The sequence below is a fragment of the Pygocentrus nattereri genome, chromosome 18 (assembly GCF_015220715.1).
Source record: "Pygocentrus nattereri isolate fPygNat1 chromosome 18, fPygNat1.pri, whole genome shotgun sequence".
Lineage (NCBI taxonomy): Eukaryota > Metazoa > Chordata > Actinopteri > Characiformes > Serrasalmidae > Pygocentrus > Pygocentrus nattereri.
In genome coordinates, this window is record NC_051228.1 from 39,097,932 (window position 1) to 39,120,728 (window position 22,797).

General features: G+C 44.0%; 1 protein-coding gene across 1 annotated transcript; it reads right to left on the reverse strand.

The window, feature by feature from the left end:
- Nucleotides 1-944: 944 nt before the first annotated feature.
- ripk4 (receptor-interacting serine-threonine kinase 4) lies at nt 945-21,932 on the reverse strand. Its single transcript, XM_037547351.1, has 8 exons — nt 21,629-21,932; nt 11,654-11,945; nt 8,384-8,532; nt 8,124-8,173; nt 7,168-7,326; nt 5,490-5,596; nt 4,655-4,898; nt 945-3,286 (listed from the first exon to the last, which is right to left on the reverse strand). Exons 1-8 carry the CDS (start codon nt 21,808-21,810, stop codon nt 2,040-2,042), a joined length of 2,430 nt encoding a protein of 809 aa, XP_037403248.1. The 5' UTR covers nt 21,811-21,932; the 3' UTR covers nt 945-2,039.
- Nucleotides 21,933-22,797: the final 865 nt, after the last annotated feature.

Genomic DNA, 22,797 nt, shown 5'->3' on the forward strand with positions numbered 1-22,797 from the left:
CTGTGAGGGTCCATGGGGGTCCTGACCACTGAAGAACAGGGTAACAGAGTATCAGAGAAACAGATGGACTACAGTCTGTAACTGTAGAACTACAGAGTGCAGCTATACGGTCAGTGGAGCTGATAAAGTGGACAGTGAGCGCAGAAACACTGGCACTATTAGGACTCGAATAGCTTTTGGTGCCACAGGAGAGTCGAGCTTTGCGTCAGCGACGCTGTGAATGATTTCAATTGCTTTAATGTTATCTGTGGTGATTAAAAGACAAAGATGAAGTACAGCCGTTCATTTAAGGCACATGATGTACTTTAATTTTCCATCAAATACAAAAGTGAAACTGTGCAAACACTATAGGTACGCGAGAAAGAATTCATCATACAAAACAAAACTAAAAACACAAGGTGACGTAACTGCCAATTAATGTTAAAGCAACGCAGCAGGAAAGTCAGACAAAGGACTACTAGGTACTCCATGCTACTGAGGTCTGAGCTGGATCACGTGGCAGCGACTGAAGCAGTGCTAGAAAAAAAATATATGCAGGAGTGCAGCAAGCTCTCACACACACTCTCACTCAAACACACACACACACACACACACACACACACACACACACACACACACACACACACACACACACACACACACACACACACACACACACACACTAAGCCTCTCATCACACAGAGCTCACCAGTCAATTCAGTGGTTCTCCGCAAACAGAAGATGTAAATACCCAGTAATTAAGAAGCTGGCAGTTCCACTTGAAGCATCTCAAATTGAGGGGTTGTGAAAGCTCTGCTTCATGCGGCGTCGCTAAGGCACGGCTCTGTGGTTTTACAGAGAGCGATGAAAAGATAAGGTGGTCTCAGGAATTGGCCAACGGCCTCGACATGAGGGTACTCACCGTGTACAGCCACCGCCCACCTCCCCTGCCCCCACTCCTTCCCCAAACACAACCTGTGATTCCCCCCAGGCCCCGTTCCCATGGAGTGAGCCAAGCGGTTCTAAACACGCTCCTGTCTGTCATAATGCATCGAAGCTCGTTTTAACGGTATAATTAACCTCCTGGATTTGGAATAGCCTTGAAATACTGCCAGTATATCAGTTATGGGCTGATGCTGCAGGTGCTGAGAGACTGACCTGAACATTAACTAAAGGCCTTGCTTTTCTGACAGCCAGGAATTTTAGAGCTCCGCACAGAGACATTTCTTTAAAATGGAGGATGTTTGCCTGGAGGCTGTATGAATCACTTGTCTGATCTGCCAATAAAGGAACAAGAAAATATGGCATGGTAATATTCATTGGACAAACATATAAAATCATACATCATATAAAAAACAGGAGCAAATAATGAATATGCTGAGGAGGTCAAAGCAATAATAGGCATATTTTCTGAGGTATCTATTTACAGTTGGATTTTTATATACACGGGCCTTTTGCCATTCATTGCTGTTGGAAGTCTTTAAGAGCCCAAAGCCCAATAATAACATATGAGAGGTAACTATATTATGATGTCGACAACCGTATAATTACATTATATACACAAACCAGAGATGGACAGTGAAATCCCTCATTTCTCCCGTGTGTGCTGTTCATAGTCCGTGATCAGCACGCCGTCACCGACACAAGAAAAGCCTTGCAGCATTTTTTTCTTTCTATTTTTACCATGAAAATGCGAGTTGCCTTTATATGTGAACACTTCACATATAGAAATGGTTTAAAGTGGCTTTTTAAAGACGTTCAACGTTAATGTTAAAGGGATACTCCAGTGTTTTAAAGCCTTATCTCTATCTGCTGTTGCTGTATGTATGAATGATTACCAGAAACAGTCATTTCCATGTTCTTGAGCAGAAAAACAACCTTATAGTAGAAGCCATTGGGCAGGTGGTACAGATGTGGCAGAGAAATCCGAGTATTCCTTCCAGGCAGTTCTTTTTCTTTTGGCGAGACAAGCTGGTCTTACGGCAGAGACGGGATCTTTCAGAAGGGGAGACAGAATGAGAGAGAGTCACTATACAGTCAGATCACTGTCCCAGCGTTTCTCAGCAGTGAGCAGCCGTGCACAGTGATGATGTGGAGTCCTGTGTCGGCTTGCTGTCCTCCTGCTCGGCGAGTTTTAGAATGACCACTTTCCTGCGGAGTGTTCCAGGCATCTCTGTGGTCGGCTCAGACACAGAGCCTCTGGGGGTCGGTGGGGCACTGTCAGCGCCGTGGCTCAGCAGCAGGCAGATGGCGTCCGTGTATCCACCACGTACGGCCAGGTGGAGCGGCGTGAATCCGCTCTCATCCTGTGTGGCCGCCGCCTCTGGCCACCTCCGCAGCAGCTCCTCCATGACCTGGCAGTGCCCGCCCTCTGCCGCCAGATGGCAGGGTGTGCGCATGATGTGGTCGGTGTCATGTGGGTCGGCGCCCTCCTCTAGCAACATCCTGAGGGTGGCCAGGTGACCGCTCCGGGCGGCCAGGTGCAGGGGCGTGAAACCCTGGGCTGTGCGGCTCTGGAGGTCAGCACCGTGTTTGAGGAGTAGCCGAGATGTGCTGGTGTGGCCAGTTTCAGCAGCGACGTGGAGTGGCGTGTTCAGGCCAGCAGACGTTAGCCGCACGTCAGCCCCCAGCTCCACCAGAACGCGGGCCACCCTGTACTGTCCCCTCTGCGAGGCCAGGTGCAGTGGAGCTCGCCCGTCTGACGTCCGCCCATCCACGTCCACGCCAGCCTGCTTGACCAACAGCTTCACGATGCCCAGGTGACCTTGCCATGCGGCCAGGTGCAGTGCCGTCCACTCATCCTTGCCCCTGGCATGTGCGTCAGCACCACGGCTCAGCAGCACACGCACCACGTTCTCCCGTCCGTGGTGGCAGGCCACATGTATAGGGGTGCGCCCCTGAGCATCCGCCTCATTCATGGTTGCGCCGCGGTCGAGGAGTAGCCGGGTGAGCGCCTCGTCACCGTTCTGAGCCGCAAAGTGTAGCGGTGTGTACTGGTCCTCATCCTTGGAGTTCACGTTGGTGCTTTTGCGACTCAGCAGGATCTCAGCCACACTCTTCAGCCGCTTCTCTATGGCCAGGTGGAGGGGCGTGGCCCCGCGGGAGTCGGGCAGGTTCGCACTGCAGTTGTTCAGCAACAAGAACTTGACCGCTTCCTCGTTGGCCAGGCTCACAGCATAGTGGAGTAGACTGCTGCCACCTTCTAGAAGAAGGTCTACATCCTGCGGCTGGAGGATCTTCATCAGTTTGGCGATGTCTTCGGTGCGGATGGCGTCGCATAGCTTCTTTTTCTGCAGTTCGCTTGACTCTAAGCAGCACGAAAACAGCAAGACATACAGAATTAGGGGTCCAGAAACTACATAAAGGCAATACCTCACTGAACACAACAAAATTAAGATGCGTACATGATCACTAAATATTTCACATGCATTACATGAAACACAAACCAGGAGCTACACTCACAGGCCACTTTATTAGGTACACCGGTTCAGTTGCTTGTTAACACAAATAGCTAATCAGCCAATCACACGGCCGCAGCTCACTGCATTTAGGCGTGTAGAGGTGGTCAAGACGACTTGCTGAAGTGCAGACCGAGCATCAGAACGGGGAAGAAAGGGGATTTAAGGGGCTTTGAACGTGGCGTGGTTGTTGGTGCCAGACGGGCTGGTCTGAGTATTTCAGAAACTGCTGATCTGCTGGGATTTTCACGCTCAACCATCTCTAGGGTTCACAGAGAACGGTCCGAAAAAGAGGAAATATCCAGTGAGCGGTCAGTTGTGTGGACGAAAATGCCTTGTTGATGTGAGAGGTCAGAGGAGAATGGGCAGACTGGTTCCAGATGATAGAAAGACAACAGGAACTCAAATAACCAACCAGAATCTCTGAGGAACGTTTCCAACACCTTGTTGAAAGTCTGACACGAAGAATTAAGACAGTTCTGAAGGCAAAAGGGGGTCCAGCCTTTTACTAGCAATAAATATGTACCTAATAAAGTGGCCGGTCATATCATTAGAGGCTACATTTCCAATGACCCCTTTTTCTAAATTGTTACTATGAAGTGTTATTTCATTTAAAAGCTGTATTATGTAACATTGGTGGATTTGGGGATCTTTCTGGTGGACTTTAACATCCCCCCTTCCTCGAGCGGATGAATCTGGTGATTTGTGAGCATGCTGAAAGAATATTCAAAAAGAGCTTCTAGCCAAAACTTGGTAGACAACATGTTTTTTTGAAGATCTACGTAAATTATCTATTTTTTGTCTTATACAAATATATTAAATACACCGGTCAGGCGTAACATTCAGCTCACTGTCCACTTTATCAGCTCCACTGACCGTATAGCTGCACTCTGTAGTTCCACAGTTACAGACTGTAGTCCATCTGTTTCTCTGATACTCTGTTACCCTGTTCTTCAGTGGTCAGGACCCCCATGGACCCTCACAGAGCAGGTAATGTTTGATGTAACTATTAGTTGTACCTAAGAGGTACACCTCAGTGTCACGGGCAGCTTCCTGTGACCACTGATGAAGGACTAGAGGATGACCAACACAGACTGTGCAGCAGCAGATGAGCTGTCGTCTCTGACTTTACATCTACAAGGTGGACCGACGAGGTAGGAGCATCTAATAGAGTGGACAGTGAGTGGACACAGTGTTTAAAGCTTGTATTCTCTCACCGTTGCCCGAGTTTTCCCTCTCAAAGGAAAGCGTAATGGAGCCCTGGGAGGAGAAGGCCGAGTCCACAGAGGAAATCCCTGACAGTCTCTTGCTCGTGTTGTCTTTACTCTCCAGGCAGTCTTCTTTGACGCGGTCAAAGCTGCGGGAGATTCCAGAGTCAATCTGACTCAGCAGCTCAGAGAGGCTGTAGTCCTTCTCAGGCAGCATGGCTGACTTCGGCCTCACTGGCTTCTGCTCCTTAGTCTACGGGAAAAAAGACAAAACAAACTGATACTCAGCGTTTCGGTGTCTATCACAAATAAAACAAAACTGTGCTTATGGGCATTTTCACTGTTCAAATGCAGCTTAACCAAAAAAACTGGGTTTGGGTTTTACTGATCGCTATCATTAAGTTACCCTGCAAGGACAGTTTATTCATGCGCCTGTTAATAGACGGCCAGTCTTAACACAACGTGTTCTACTCATACAGGAAATAGTGGGAAATTTTACATGCTGGGCAAACAATCCTGCCTAGTTGCATTCTCTAACTAAGAGGGATGTTGTCACCTGGACTCCAGAGCACAACAAAAAAATGCCACACGGTTGCCCAATGGCTGGGCTCCACTGTGACAGTCAGTCATGCCTAAATACTCGCATGTTGCACAATGGCAGTACATTATGTTCAGGAGGTCAGCAAGTTATGGAAGAAAGATGAGAACGACGAGAGAAAGCAGAACGAAAGGTGAGATTAGGAACCATCGGGACAAAAACGGGTGGTTTAGAACATGAGAAGGACTTGTAACTAAGCTTCTAATAGACACTGGACTGTGTTGTGGTCAAGTATGTCTCTGTTACCTGTTCTGGTGGTGGAGCTGGGCAGGGGGAGCAGTCCGGCTCAGACACAGACACTCTGGACTCATCATGGGGCTTGGAGCATAACTCCTCAGCCTCAGATGTAATTTCTGCAGGAAACAAAAAGAGGTGTTATATATTCACAGAAATCAAAAGTAAAACACCGAACAGAAGAAGTCCGTCCACTGTTAGTAACCAAGGCTCTGTGAAGGTACATTTTTCGTCCATCAAGGTAGAAACACTGTAAATGTTCCCTTAAAGGTACAACAGTGGTTTTCAGTGCAGAGAGGTTGGACAGTTATTCTGTCGACGTGGGGGCAGTCGTGGGCTGGAGGTTAGGGAACCAGCCCGGTTCGATCCCCAGAGCCCTTGAGCAAGACACCTAACCCCCGACTGCTCCCTGGGCGCTGTGGATAGGGCTGCCCACCGCTCTGGGCAAGTGTGCTCACTGCCCCCTAGTGTGTGTGTTCTCTAGTGTGTATGTGGTGCATGGATGGATTAAATGTGGAGGTGAAATTTCCCCGATGTGGGACTAATAAGAGTCACTTAAACTTAATCTTAATAACCGACTCTCCTCTTAAAAGTGTGAACATCTTTTTTTTCCTTCTTTCCTGCCTTTACATATTCCTTTATTTTATTGATTTATTTGTTTTATTTATTATTATTATTATTATTATTTTTCTTATTACTATTAAGTTTTACCTCTTTCTTTAAAAGGAATATTGATTTGGATGGTATTACCATACCATGCTTACCATAAGAGGAGCAAAGATCAGAAAAAGAGGTTTGTGTATATGTATGTAAATAGGCGTTTATGTATTTTTATTATTTATGTATTTGTGTGTAAGGACATAAAAGTATACGAGCATTGAAAGTAAAGCACCTGAACAGGCCCACAATAGAACTGTCCTTAGCATCGTTGCGGTGCTAATTGATAATTGTAATTTGGCATTTTTTTCATGTTCTTTTCAAAAGACTCTCCCCAAAAGCAAAAAATAAATAAATAAAAAGTTTCCGAACATCTTCCCCAGAGGTTTGCTTGTTATCTACATTAGCTTCATAACTAAACAGCATCACTGATGCGAAGCACCACCCTGAGCGCTTATAGCGCCCCCTTGTGACGATTTTACAGCCTGCTAAACAAGAGTGAGTGAGCTTTAAGTCCGCTTTGCATCTAAAAAAGCAAACGTCACACACCAAACACGTTCTGACTGCATTTGGGGTAAAGTTTGGCTAAACTCCTCCTTTGGGAAACATCTGTCATGACTCATTCTCTAAGAAGAAGAGAGCGCACAGCGTGATTAGGTTGAGTGACGTGTGACATTATTATTCCATATATATATTATTATTATATATCACCATTTTAATGAATTTTTATTAGTATTTTTTTATCTTATCTTCCTCGTATTATTTTAACTTGATTTTATTAACCTTTACATCTTTAATTTGTTTTATTATTTTGTTTTATTATTATATTTTTATGTTTTTTTTTATGATTAATGTTTCACTTTTTATACTTACCTGATCTGAGACCTGAGTCTTCATTTATTAAATTTACTTTTATCCGTTCTTACACGTTATCACTCCACTTACTCTGTACTGACTGGCAACACTGTAAATGAGGGGCGCCCTCAGTGTTCTCCGAGACTAAATGAAGGTTGATTGATTGATTGATATTTACCCTGAAAGCTAGGCCTGGCATCTGGAGATGCGTTCCAGCACTTCTGCATGAGGGCCATGAACCCGGAGCATGCCTGAGGTCGACTGCGGGGCACGGCGCTCAGCTCCGGACGCACCCCCTTCACCACCTTCACCATGATGTGCAGAATATTGTTCTCCCCTATGAGCCAAAGCAGAGTAAACAAGGGAGAAGCTTTCAGGCGGCTGCTGTGACTTGCTCTGAAACACGGTCATATCGACTGAAGTGTTCGCAAATGGAACAAAGTTGCTTGTTTTGAGGGTTTCAGTGTCAGTGAGGGTGTCAGACAGATGATATGCATTTGATACAGCGCTGGCCTGCGTGGCGAAGTTCATACATGCGACTAGACCAGCCAAGAAAAAAACCAACAATGGCAGATTAGCTGCTCTGAATTGAGCCATGGAAACGGAGATTTCTGAACATTTAAAGACGTTCTTTATACGCCCAAGTCCCTGCAGCAACACTGGAAAATATAACTGCTTCCTTTCCAGGAGACTTTTGTTCTCACAAGCGTCTCATGTGCCAACCAGTGACACAGAACAAACACAGACTCCAGCTATTTCAACATTTACTGCTGGTAGATCAGGTCGATTCCCTGAGAACAGACGGTCTGACCACTGTCCCACTGATCCCACTCACCACAGCCAACAAGCAAAGTGCCTGTTCTAGCAAAGTGCCTAAACCATTAGTGCGATATCTGATAAGTCAGAGGGGGAAAAAGACCCACCCACTAGTCTGCCTCAGATTACCTGCCTCGGAACAGCCAAGCTCTTCAACAGCGAGACACTTGCTATTCATATGATTCATAATAGGTTAATATTAAGATTTAAGTGTCCTGCAACAGCTGTAGAATTAAAAAAATGTGACTAACATCGAGTCAATAACACGAGGAAATGAGTCGGAAGCTTGAGACATTCCATCACTGCATGGAATCTTACCTTGATAGGGCTTCTTCTGTGTGAGAATTCCCCAGATAACGATCGAAAAGCTATGTGAAGGAAACAAAAGCAGGCCGAAGGTTAATGGCACAGATCTAAGAACACAGAATAGCACATTGATCTTACTTCAGGTTATGTTCAGGCCATGATATAGGAGCTCAATCGGCATGCGATCGTAGAGGAATCGTGTGGTGGTGTGACCCAGGACCGATATTCGCACAGTGCGGCATGGTTAATACGGCCGAGCAATGACAGCTGACCTGTACACATCGTGCTTGGTGTCAGAGACGCGGTCCTTCTCGATGATCCTCTCAGGGGGGAGGTAGGCGATTGTACCGCAGAACCCATCTCGACTGATGTCGTCGTTCCGAGCAAAGCCGTTCCACCTGGCCAGGCCAAAGTCCGAGATCTACATGGAGAAACGGCCAACACAAGGAAGTCAATTCAGGGTTTACTCTGCAGTGACCTTACACCATGCATCCTCTCCCTTCTGCTACTCTTCATCTCCACCCATTAGTCCTTAAAGAAGATGAGCAGTCTTATCTCAAATGAAAGGATCTGATTCTGACAAATCAGCACTGCAAACATCAGCAGACCAAAAAATTAAGGTTTTCTGGAACGATGCCATAAAAGCACCACTTTGGTTCAGAGAAGAATCCACAGGTTTTTCAAAAGCTCGGCTTTTAATTTAGCCACTTATTCAAGTGGTTTGATATGAAATGGTGCATCTGTACACTCTCAGAAATAAAGGTACTAATCGGTCACTGAGTCGGTCCCCCTCCTGTCACTGGGGAACCCTCAAGGCTCCATCTCAGCGCCTTCAGTCAGGGAACATAACTGAACCATAATCCACTGAGATGATGTGTTCTAAGCTGGACTGACTCCACACACCCCGCCTCGCCTCGCCTCCAGGCTTTTACTCTACTGCTCTGGTTTAAAACATTCGGTTATGAAAAGGAACAAATACCAACTTTTCACCTGGAGAACCTGATTTAAGGTCCACAATCAGACCTTAGAACCACTGCTGGAGCTTTGAGGAACATCTACACTGTTTGTACCTTGATGAAGCTTTATGTACCAGCACAGAACCTTTATTTCTAACAGTGTAGAGAAATTGACTGTCTCAGATTTCAGCAGAAATAAAGAGTTCGCAATGTCTTCAACTCCTTTTATGCATGTGCCTGGATATCTGTTATCCAGAACCAGGCCATTAGTCATTATATGTAATGCTGCTGATGATAAAATGGAGATAAATCTGAAAAAAGTTTTCTTTGGGTGCTGTTTCTGCCTCACAGCCTGCAAGGACCTCTCCACCTCTGTTTGAGACAAAAGTTTAGTGCAAACATATCGTAAATCAATGTCTCAGGCATCTTGTGGAATTATAATATAATTATATATATATATATATTACATGTATGCAGCTTCCTGTGATTAAGCATTAAACTCTTCAGATGTTCGGTTCCCATCACAACCTCTGTGAACAGTTCTGACTCAGTAAGTCTCTTTAGAATGGAGCATTTCTCGTCAAACCACTCTGATTGACTTTGTTTACTTCTTAAGCATTTAATTACGCAGAGGAAAAAAAAACAGCTCCCTGATCTAGAAATGTACGTTGAAGCCAAAAATCCCTTAGGAACCTTTAGATAACCACAGAATCCACTGAGCTTGACTTGCACGGTCTAAAACTGCACGCCTGACTTACAGTGTACAAAATACTGAGATCTAAAAGGAGAACCGGTCAACACAAGGGCGCAAGTTCAAGACTCCCTGTGCGGTGACCTTAACCTAACCGGCCTGCATTCGTGACCAAAACACACTCGAACCTCTCCCTTCCCCCTGCCCCTAAGCCTCGCCTCCACCCAAACACCAGAGCCTCATTAATCCTCCAATGCAACTGCACAGAAATGAGTGGTGTTATTTTGTGTACCAGACTTAAGGCACGCCACTGTTTCTAGGAGGGCGGGTTGCGTGCTGCCGTGCCCTCGGGCCGCCCCCGTGAAATGGGAAGGCCCTGCGTCTGAGTGTGTATGGACGTGTGCAGGTGTGTGCCTGCCGTGCATTAAGGCTGCTTAGCACCGGCCTGTTGAGACGAGTCCGCGCCACGTATTTACATCCAGCCTTTTGAATCCAGGGGAATGCTTTCCCACCCATCCTCCCATCCCGTGCTTACTCATCCATAGGGAGAACGGGCACGGACGGGATAAAGGCTGGGAAAGCATTTCTGCCCTCAGGGAACTTCATGGAAAAGGAAGGTAAATGCCATGAAAAAACTTGCAGCCATTCACGCTCCTTGTGGCTTGGAAAGTACTACACATTTCCAAGAAGGAATGATCATGCAAATATGAGGTTTTGGATGCAGCTAGCTTGCTCCATGCAGGTTATCACAGAAAACATCTTGCACACTATCTTGACAGACAAAAGAAAAGCCAATTCAATTGCTAATCGGAATTAATTATACGACAATTAACCATCACCAAAAATCACATGACTGTGACCATGAGCTTTTTATTTTCTCTAAGCTTTGGAACAAATGAATCTTTAAAGAACCTCTTCAGGTGTGCATGTGTGAGCAACCTTGTAAAAGAACCACAAAGTGTAAAGGTTCTACACACTCTCAAAGACATGGCTGCATAGTATATGGATTTCTCTGAGCTCCTGTCAGATACACTTAGGCTGCGTTCACATTTCCAGGCTGAAGCGGCACAAATCCGTTTTTTTTGTGCAAAGGTGACTCAGATCTGATGTTTTCAGGGCTGATCTGATCTTCTCAAATCTGGCCTGAGCCTCGTAAGAGACTCAAATCTGTCATTAATGTGAAGGAACCGGCCTGAAATGACCCTCATGAGCTTGTAAAGTCACGTGACTGAATCACTGCATCATCAGCACAAACTAAAGAGCAGAACGAGCTTCGCTGAGAAGATCAGTAACTCTATGAAAGTGGCTCAGGTCGGATTCGAAGACATCAGATCTGAGTCACATTAGGGCAAAACATCGGGTTTGTCCCACTTCAGCATGGAAATGTGAACACAGCCATATGTGGTCCTAGATCAGATACGTATCCGACTCGTGGCCATGTGCCCTTAGTGTGACGCTCAGATCGGGATCCCTGGTCTTTTTTTTCTACTGCGCTGTGGCATCATTCAGCGTTACCATGGCAACAGCGCCGAACAGACGTTAAAGCCTGTAAACGGTGGAAAAGCAGCTCATCTCACCTTTTTCTCCTCCGTCTGGCTCTAATAATGAAGCCGAGAGCTGATCAGAGTTAATGATCTTCTCAGCGAAGCTCGTTCTGCTCGTTAGTTTGTGCTGATGATGCAGTGATTCAGTCACGTGACGTCACTGAGTAGGAGGAGCTCATGAGGGTCAGTTCAGGAGCCGGATCATCAGATTAATGACAGATTTGAGTCACTGACCTAAATGAGTCAGAACCATCGAGCCAGAGAGACCAGATATGAGCAGCGAGGCCTGTGATGTGAACGCAGCTTTAGGTCCATCTGAGCTTGGATGGTACTTTAAAGAGTTAAACTCACTTTGACATGGTAGTGAGCGTCCAGCAGGATGTTGGCGGGTTTCAGGTCCAGGTGCAGGAGTGGTGGGTTCATGCAATGCAGGAAGTTCATGCCCACTGCTGTTTCGTGGATGATGCGGAAGCGCAGCTCCCACGGCAGCGGCTCAGCGGCCAGTAGTGCCTCAAGAGAGCCCGTCTCCATGTACTCCATCACCAGGCCCTGCGGATCACTGCAGATCCCGTACACAGGGAGAATATAGCGGAACTTCGCCGCCTCCATCTTGTTGGCCTCTTCGAGGAGCTCGGCACGTTCCCTGAGAACCGGACAAAGAAGGAAAACAAACATCAATTAAATGCTTAGCCAATTAACGCACATGAACAGGGATATTCTTAGGGATACAGATTAACCTAAACAATATCTCATGAACCCCTAAATGTGTCCTATAAGCTAAAAAGGTCATTTCCAAACTATAAATTGTGTCTCAGAGGAAGTGCTGGGTGTCGGTCACAGCTTCTTATGCCAATATCTTGACTTCAATCCCGATTGATCCTTTGGTGGCTGCTTACAACAGAAAAGAGTGGGCGGTGACGGAGGCGGGTGTATTTACTGACCACAGCGATCTAATCACCAGTCTACATTTTGGAACCAGCAGGCCTGATGGTTCACAGACAAGGCCGAATACTAAGGTACTGAAATTTGTACCTGAATGACTTGCAGTTTTTTGGTACTCAGTAGTACTGAAGTAATTCAGTTGGTACCACAGGATAATCGGACGAACAACTACAAACAACACAGGCGTGTGTGAAATTCAGGAGTCTTGGGAAAACATTAAGATAAATTTGGGTGTTGACTCTTTGCATCCTGTACCATTTGGGCAGTCGTGGACTGGAGGTCAGGGAACCAACCTTGCCACTGAAGTGCCCTTGAGCAAGACACCTAACCCCTGGGTGCTGTGGATAGGGCTGCCCACCGCTCCGGGCAAGTGTGCTCACTGCCCCCTAGTGTGTGTGTTCACTAGTGTGTGTTTCACTGCATGGATGGGTTAAATGCGGAGGTCTAATTCCACAGTGTGTGAACACAGAGACAGATGGTTCTAAAAACTCTGAAATGTTGATTGTACTCCTGACAAAACGAGGCAAAACGTCAGCGTTCACCATCAGAAGAGCAGAACGTAAATATGTACGCTATAGATAACCATGGCATTCAATGAGCTCGACTCAAACAGTCTATAACCTCATCTCATTTAGTGTCTTACATCACTCAGTTTTGAATTAAACCATGACTACGGCAACTTCAGGGAAAGGAAAGTCAACAGTGGAAACGTTCCGATTGGCCGAGCTTAGAAAGGCACGCACGGAAAGGATGAAATGATTTGAATGCCAGATATGCCTGGCCTAATGTTGGTAAATCAGTAAACAACTGCATTGTTCTGATAAAGTTATGAGGTAGTAATGCAAACAACGGCTTACAGCATGCCCGTCATGGCTGAGTCTGTAATACTGGCTCCAATGGCATTCCGGAGCAGGCGGGTATCTTGTTCTCAGTCGGCCTGCGCAGCACTTTGCATGATGGCCATTATCAGCGTTCGGTTAATGAGAGCTCTTAAACGGGGACCAACTTCCCAAAGGGAGCTGAAGGGAGACGCCTCAAACCAAAGCTGGCTTAACACGAAGGCTGCTGGTCTTTGCTGCAGTGAATTCCACGCGCATATCATCGTGGATTACATACGAACACTAAAGTGACCTTTAAAAAGGTCAGACACTCTTTCCCACGTCTGCTGCTTTAGTAAACAGACCATATTTACATTCTGCGGCAGCCGTTTCTTGATAATCACATGCAGATGCAGGACAGACATACGACGTGCACCAAGAAGAATTAATACATTTAGAGTACGCAGCCTCGGAAATCGCGAGGCATGTATACACCAATAAGAGCCCAACCAAAATCAGCTTCACTTATTTTTTACACTTAGTTTTTCAGTTTCTGACATGATTTAGAAACGTATGCTGGCCTTTACATTGTGTGTAAATTTCATGATGAATGGACAAAAAGAAACGGCCCAAAATGACTTGGGGAAAATTCTGGTTCCATTGACTTGCATTAAAAGTAGAGTAGGTTTTTTCCTTCTCCTGTAAAGTCACCAGTTTGGAGATACAAGGTTTTGTTCTGACAACAGCAACACATTGTGTCATCACTGTCATATAAAAATTGGCAATGTGGCATTATGTTCATGCCGTTTCAAGGCAACAACTTGTGCGCACACTTTGTGATGAATGGTCCAATAGAAATGGTCAAAAATGAGGGCAATAAAAAAACTAAAATTCTCCTGTGAAGTTGCCACTTCTGAGATACGAGGTTTTGTTCAGCTCATATCAGTTTGTGTGCCATAATTTCTGTACGTGTAATACGTTGTGTACATGTAGGGAACATAATGAAGCATCTGTATTGTTACATTTTAAAAAGGCAGGATTCAGAATTCAGTCACCTTTAAATTTTTTAGGTGAACATTTTAATACTTACAAAAAAAAATGCAATCTTTCAAAGAAACAGCATCAATTATTTAATTGTTTATTATCTATTTTAAAATCAGCTCTGCATGTAAGAAACACACTCATCAGACCCTAAAGAGTAACTCGACAAACTGCTCCTTTACAAACACTGAGGTTTCTGCAAGAGACTGAGTGGACTGATAAATCAGTGTGATGAGCCAGGCGTTCACCTCAGTTACTCAGCACTTCTGAGGGATGATCGGGCCGAATCGCTGCAGTCGTGGACATGTTCACACATGATAAGCTTTCCATCAGTGTTACACTGGACGCACGAGTGCATGTCATTTACTGACGATTGGCCGGTTGCACGATTTATGTGGCCGTGGGTGGTGCTATGGGGGGTGGGGGGGGGGGGGGGTGGTGTTGGGGTTGGGTTCTGTAGAAACTTCATTTAAATAATCATGGAAACCTCAACAGTGAGGAAGAAAGTGAACTTTAATAAATATTGCAATCATATCAAGATTAATTCTAAAGGCATTTGCAGTGTTGTACTTTCAGGTTCTGCAGCAGAACAGATTACTTCATACGTCTAGACCCGTGTCTTGGGTATTCGGCCGTCACGTTCTGCCCAGCTCTGGTTTAATGTTCCTGTGTGTATTACATGTGTCACATATTGTCATTGCTGTATTAAAACCTTGTCTCTGAAACTGTAACTTTACAAGAGGTCAAAAACACTTAACTTTAATGTCCAGTTGTGTCTTTTATTGCCCTCATTTTTGACCATTTCTATTGGACCACTCATCAAATGTGCGCACAAGTTGTTGCTTTGAAATGGCATAAAAACAACGCCGCACTGCCAATTTTTATATGGCAGCAATGACACAATGTATCGCCGTTGTCGGAACAAAACTCTACTTTTAATGGAAGTCAATGGAACCAGAATTTTCTCCAAGTCATTCTGGGCCGTTTCTTTTGGTCCAGTCATCATGAAACTTACACACAATGTAAAAAACAACACGCATTTTCAAATTATGTCAAAAAATGACGTGAGGTTTTCTTCCGACAGCAGTGATGTGTTTATGTACTACACTGAAATTCCACTTTTGTATTTTTGTATTTTTTTTTTTTTTCTTCACACAATGAAACTTTTGTCCCTGGTCATATGTTATAAATGATTATCCATCCATATCACCCAGCTGGCCTGGGAGCGCCTTGGAATCCCCCCGGAGAGCTGGTGGAAGTGGCTGGGGAAAGGGAGGTCTGGGCCTCATTGCTTAAGATGCTGCCCCCGCGACCCGAACCCCGGAGAAGTGGAAGATGATGGATGGATGGATGGATGGATAGATGGATGGATAATCATTTATAACACATGGCCAGGGACAAAAGTTTCATTGTGTGAAAATTCCAGGACGAGCAGAGCAACAGAAATGCTTCAAAATGAGGAGGAATAAAATTTTAGGACATTAACAGACGTTAAAAGTTACGAATGTTTTATCCTTCTCCTGACACCATTTTGAGGATTCAAGATGATAATATGTCTTTCAAGTGTCCATGATACAAAGTTCTTTGGGAATATGGGGATCTGATATGATGACACTCTGATTTGCCTTTTTATTGAACTTATGGTTGTTTTTATATAACCCACTGGACACTTTTCATGAGTTTGCCATCCCATAACTGCCCATTTCTACAGGAAAAGCACTTGGTCCTCATATCTTGAGGGTTCTTTAGGAACATGGTGGTGTGACATGATAACCCTTTGATGTGCCTATTTCATGGGACTTCATAGTGGTCTGTATATACACACATCGCTGCTGTCGGAACAAAACCCTGTATCTCCTTTCTAGTCGTTATTCTGTTTTTGAAATTGCTCGTTGTGCTTCACGTCATGATGAACTGACCGAAAGAAATGACCCAAAATGACTTGTAAAAAATTCTGGTTCCATTGACTTACATTAAAAGTGAAGTGGGTTTTTTCTTCTCCTGTAAAGTCACTATTCTGGAGATACGAGGTTTTGATCTGACAACAGCGATGTGTCTATGAGTGTATATGTGAAAGGACGTGGCACAGGCGGCTAGAATTCACAGCGAACGACGCAGGAAGCTGTTTATAAAGACAGAGACGCTGCTATAACCCTTATTAGTGATGTCATAGACTCCTTTATAGAGCTATTCCAATGCATCTCAAGTAGGCCTTCATTCTTCCTTCCCACAGTAAACCCCTAAAAAGCCCTACTTAAGACCAAAAAGGAAACCTGACCTTTTTTAAAGTGACATAGGTGCATGAATCTTTGGGGGGGCTGGCAAACAGGGGGTGGTGAAGTGGAAAAAAGCAGGGAGGAGGAGAGGGTGAACAGGAAAAGGGAGGAAGAGAGGTGGACAGAGGTGTTCTCCACTTGTTTAATCTCCCTCTTCAATCCCTTAGAATCAGACAAAAGCTCCTGTTAAAAGGAGGGAGAGAGAAAAAAACCTGGTCCGGTGCAACCGGTTCCTCGACTCCACAGGCTCCACAAACCCCAGGCAGGCAGAGCCACGGAGGACAAAGCCTGCTTTTGAGTTTATGGCTTGTTTACAGGGAGAGGGCCAATTAGAGCAGCGTGCAGATGCCATGCACCGATGCCCTGACCGGCCAGCAACAGGCCGGCGTTCCTCTTCGTGGACACCAAGCGCTGATCTTTAACTTTTTAACCCCTGTGTAAATTCATGTACGCGTCTTCGTGCTGCTTATAGCTTATGATGACGCCACCACACCGGCATATCCGCGGCTCAAGTAATGACAAACACGCCGCCTTCCTGATTTGTATCTCACACAGACAATGAAGCTCTTTAATACTTTCACCTTTCTGCTCAAACGCTTAGTCAGTACAGGGTTGATAAGATGTTTATGTGGCTGCAGGTAAATAAACAAGCAGACCACTCGACTCCAGGTGGGACACAAACGTCTGTCCGACAGTTATCATCATTATCCACTATTACTCTGTGGTATGTGGACAGTAGCTTATGCTCTGCATGTCGGTGCTGTCAGAACAAAACGTTGTATACTCCAAAACGGTGACTTTACAGGAGAAGGAAAAAACACACCTCGCTTTTAATGCAAGTCAATGGAACCAGAATTTTTTACAAGTCATTTTGGGTGGTTCCTCTCGGTCCACTCTTCATTAAATTCACACACTGTGTAAAGAGTAACAGGTGTTTTTAAATTACGCCAAAACCAGAAAAACGTCAAAAATGGAGATACAGGGTTTCGTCTGTCAGCAGCGATATGCATGTGGCCTCTACACCAGTGGTGTCCAAAGTCCAGCCCAGGGCCAAATATAGCCCGTGGACAGATTTTGATTGGCCCCTGGCTTCTGTTTAAAAGTGTGTTAGAAGTGACCCGCCAGCCAGCACGCTGCACTTTTTTCTTGTTTGATGTGCCGCACTGTGATAACGACGTTAGCTAAAGCACAGCCTCTTCATGAGGAGCCTGGCCACTTCCTATTTCCCTCGTTATATCAAAAGCAGGCCTGCTTTAACCCATTCATTTTGGACTCGCTCGGCAGCGCCCCCTAGCGTTTGAGAAACCCGTAAGACGTTACAGAGCGGGACGTCTCCTCTCTACACGTTCTCTGTCTCTGACTAGACCTGCCGCTTCATTTACTGAATGTTTATCAGAGCAAATTCAGCAGATCAGCGAATATCAAGTTGAACAAAAACTTGTTTAAGCCGTTTATTCTGCTCTTCACGGTAAACGAAGTGATTGCTGCGTTTACATGATACATAAATTATTAGATTATCTAACAGAACAAAAGAACCGATATGATTGTTTAGGTTTTCTAACAAATGTTTATTTATTATATTACTTCTTTATGAATTCATTATATTTATTCAAGTAAACACTCTGAAATATATTTAACACGCCAGACCAATGTTATCGTTCCTTTTAAACAATGTATGCGTCATGAGCGCTTACTGGTCCAAACTGCTCTGACCAGTCCACCTGCATCTCTGATGCAGGGATGGGAAACACAGAGGCACACCGGAAGCTCCAATCCCACACAGTGATATACTGAAAACTCCTGGGAATAATTTGTCAGCCCTCTGATATTTGGACGCGGTTCGACCGCCCCCTCGCTGGCTCTACGCCAATGTTACGCTTTCTCTGAGAGCTACACCTTAAGGTGCTATAATGGAAGTGAAGCTACTGATATAAACAGATTCCACTACACATACAAGCATACGCAGAAGTCTAACCACTCTGGAAAAATGATATATTTTGCTGATTTTAAGTTAAAATGAGTTAAAACGCATTCTTTACAGAGAAGGTTGTTCATTTGAAACAAGTCATTTAGTTTATATTTAGTTATATTGTAGTTTATATTTGTTTAAAGTACTGAAAATAAAACATAAAATGTAAAATGTGCTACAATGTTTGTCCAGGTCATGTTTATCTTTATCTCATGTTTTCACAATATGCTAAATTCAGTGTTTGTGTTATTCGAGTTCAGTTCTTTGTTCGTTTTTGTTTTGTTTGATTTCATTATTTATTTTACTTTATCATTTTAACTGGCTGTTTAAATCGGGCGGTTTGATTTGTTATCAGTCGTTTTATTACTGTAGTTGTGCAGCTATAATTTCATCTATTTACTTTTATTGTTACTCTTACTTTTATTTGTTTACTTAATATTATTAATTAATAGTTCCGTTTTGATAGTTTTGTGGTCGTTTACTAAATCAATCTTTCAAGCCCTCTATGTTCTATATTGTCATATTAGGCTATATTGTAAATGAAAATCACCCTGAATGGGCTCCACATCTAAACACAGGTCAGCGGACAGATCGATGGCTGGCTTGAGTAATTGATTGATTGACTGACTGAATCAATGACAGGAGGGAATTTCTACAGAATTTACTTTAGCGACTTTTACGTCTTTTGTTTTGGAAGATTTGAGCAATTTCTGTTATGGACACTCTGCCGAAACTATATTTGGAGCTATACAGAATAAAATAATTTAAAAAAAAAAAGTGCATTGATAACATTGATCAACTAACATTGCAAAATCAATGTTAATTGATTATAATCAATAATATATTCAATATATTATGTGGCTACAAAAATGTTTCAAAATGCAAAATTTTCCATCAAACAAATAAAAAAAGTACAATACCATTAAAGTCTTTAGTGTATTTTTATAAATAATTCGGATCTGTACCCATTTGTAATATTAAATTTCTAATTTCATGCTGAATCGTTTCCTAAAGTGAATCATTTTCTAAAGTGAATCATTACCTAGAGAATCAGACGTTTGGTGCGATCACAGATTTGCTCCCCAAGTAATGAACGAAGAGTTTAAATCCAAAACACATTATAGTGCCACACATAAACCGGAATAAAACCCCATTTAACACAATAAAAAGGCTTTTCTTCTCTACTTATGACGGATGACGCTGAGTCATTCACTGTATAGCACTGAAAACGAGAGCGATATAAACAGAAGATCTGACCACAGTAAAATAAAATATCCAGCCTTAAACCTCCGAGGTTCAAACACACTCTACCACCAGCCTGAATAAGCAGTGACGAGCAGCTGCAGACACGGACTGAACGCATCCAGCTGCTCACGCAGTCATTCCTGAATAAGACCTGGATGAATAAGGCTGAGTCCGGAGTTCTCGCACAGGTGTCCACGCGTTTCTGAACACAGCAGAACAGATTCCACACACATTAACATGTAATACTGGCATGTCGGCATCTGCAGCGCTCTCCTTCTCACCGAAGGGACCTTTAAGGTCAAATACTGAAATTAAAAAAGTGAAGAATAAAAATCCAGAAATGGACCAGCTGTCCAATCTGCATGCTAAGCTGACCTCGGTTCGATGACCATACCATGCAGTAGGGGTGACTATACAATCTGCATGCATGCCAAAGTGCTGTGTAAGGGTTAAAAACCACCAGCCCTGAAAAGCCCTCTCAACAGAGCCAACGCAGGCGCTTTACAGGCCATAAAGAGGACAGTGTATGGTTTTTGGGAGTAGCCTCAGTGTGCATGAGAAAGCCTGAGTGTGTGTGTGTACGTGTGTGCGTGTGCGTGTGTGTGTGTGTGTGTAGTGGGGGTGCATATAAATGCCTCCAGGCATTACATTACACTCACAAAAGGGGGCTGGGAAGGTGACATCAACATTAAGTCATCAAGTCTATAAGCCTATAAATTTGACTATGTAAATACCTATAATTAAATAAATCCTTTATATATATATATATATATATATATATATATATATATATATATATATATATATATATATATATATATATATATATATATATATATATATATCACATTATAGGAGAAGGAAAAAATAATATACTTTACTTTTAATGTAAGTCAATGGAACCGGAATTTTTCCCCCATAAATATATATCCCCCGTATACACACACACACACACACACACACACACACACACACACACACACACACGCACATACACATACACATATATATATATATATATATATATATATATATATATATATATATATATATATATATATATATATATATATATATATGTGTGTGTGTGTGTGTGTGTGTGTGTGTATAATCTCCTTCCTGGATCCTGGACTAGCATTACAAAAGAAATACCAACATGAATCTGATATAGTCGTGCGCCGCATGCATATATAATGTTTGGATACATAGATCAGAAAACTGTTTTAAATTATTGATCTCAGCCAACAAAAACTATATAACATCAGAATAAATAGAGATTTGTTCCTTGATGTCACCTCAGCGCTCCCAGCCACTGCATGCATGTATTGAATAGCACAACCTGCTTTGAGTGAATTAGTCTTTGAGCCGAATATCAGAGGATCACTACAAATCATACTGAGCTTCTCCGAACAGAGGCTTATAAACAAGCACACTGACATACCAAATCAATACCCTGGATTTATTCCAAAATGTTTGGGTTTCTGAGCAATTAAATATAACACACACACACATACACATGCGTGTGGGTGTGTGTGTGGGTACGTGTGTGTGTGGGTGTGTGTGTGTGTGTGTACGTGTGTGTGTGTGTGTGTGTGTGTGTGTACGTGTGTGTGTGGGTGTGTGTAGTTGTCTGAATCAATCTGAAAAGCCAAAGTGAATGAGGAGTCACTCTGAGTTGACTGCAGCAAGTAAACACCAACCTTTAAAACATAAATTCATCTTTTTTGTTTGATAAGACAAACGTGTGTGTGTGTGTATGTGTGTGTGTGTGTGTGTGTGTGTGTGTGTGTGTGTGTGTGTGTATTGCTGTTACAAAACAGTCCACTTCCCTGAGAACCAGCTAGTCTAGCCTAGTTATAGCCTCCATATCACTAAAACAAACTTCGCCCTTCAGAAAACGGAGGTTATCACACACACGCCAAGCCTCCCTCCTCCCTCTCCTCCCTCTCTCCCCCACACACAACAACCGAGGAGATCCGAGTCACAGCGGAAACCACCAAAGGCACAGAAAGGACAGAAAAGGAGAGCCACTCACTTGTCATCGACGTGAAGGCTGGGAGGACACTTAATGGCCAGCCATGTTTTCCACTGCACATGCCGTACTTTGTACACTTGTCCAAATCCGCCGGAGCCTATCTTCTCCCAGCTCCCGAACTCGGACGAGTCAAACGTTTTCAGTGACCCCATGACCCCTGGGGAGTTCTCTTGAACATCCATCTTTAAGGCTGTCAGATTACGTGTCCTGTTGACCGATTCACACAGAACAGAAAAAGAAAGTCACACACCTGTGTCCTTCCTTGTTTTCTCCTTTCTGTTCAGACAGGCTGGTGTCTGGCCCTTCCCTCGGTTCAGGTGAAGGGAGGGTGGGGCTTAGGCAGGTGACATCACTTCCTGGGCCTGCCAGATGGAGTGAAGCAACACTGGTTGGGAGAACAGTAACTCAGGCACTGCCTCTGTTCCCCGTGGCCCCTTCCCTGCAAACGGTTATCCGACGCCTGGAGCGCAGCTCTTCGATTTCTGCTAGAAACAACAAAGTAGAACACAATAAGCTATAAAATGTCATCCCGGCTTAATGGAGCGCACCTCATAACCCAACACCTTTACAACCAGCGATCGTTACACTGGTGCAAGAACCTCTACGTCCCCGAGGGCCCAGCCAGGGAATGTTTGCTAACATTACCCAACAGTGTCTTGTTATGTGATCCGGGCAAAATGACCCCAGCGTGGAATGTGTGGATTCATCTCAGAGACACAGTAACCTATTCATGACTGAGTTTACATCAGCCCCTGCCCATTATGGGTGGTGTGAGGTAACCAGCGGTGGACGAAGTGCCCAACCCATGTACCTGAGTTAAAGTCGAGACCCCCCAAGGTAAAATATCCCTCCAGTAAAAGTAGAAGTTCCTCCCTTTAGACCTCCACTTGAGTAAAAGTACTAAAGTATTTCCCTTCAAATGTACTTAAGTATAAAGTAAAAGTACTAAAAGAGGAATTCTGGCTCTGATCTGGTCCTGTTATCATTTTTATAACCAGACTGGCTTCATGAACTCATTTCAGGTGAAAGTCCTCCAGCGTCTCTCTTGGTAAACCAGTCTTTTAATAGAACGTCATTAATTAGTGACGCTGACGTCTATTAAAATGATCAGAAGCACAAAACACTGAAGGTAAACAGTTTCCATCAGGGAGAACCGAGTGGCTCTGAAA

What these genes read in the sequence shown, in the direction of transcription:
- ripk4 (XM_037547351.1), bottom strand. Translation starts at nt 21,810, where the DNA reads ATGGATGTTCAAGAGAACTCCCCAGGGGTCATGGGGTCACTGAAAACG. An exon ending in AGCCTTCACGTCGATGACAA is followed by an intron (nt 11,946 to 21,628) that starts GTGAGTGGCTCT and finishes TCCGGTTCTCAG; the next exon opens with GGAACGTGCCGAGCTCCTCG. An exon ending in CAGCTCCACCACCAGAACAG is followed by an intron (nt 4,899 to 5,489) that starts GTAACAGAGACA and finishes TTTTTCCCGTAG; the next exon opens with ACTAAGGAGCAGAAGCCAGT.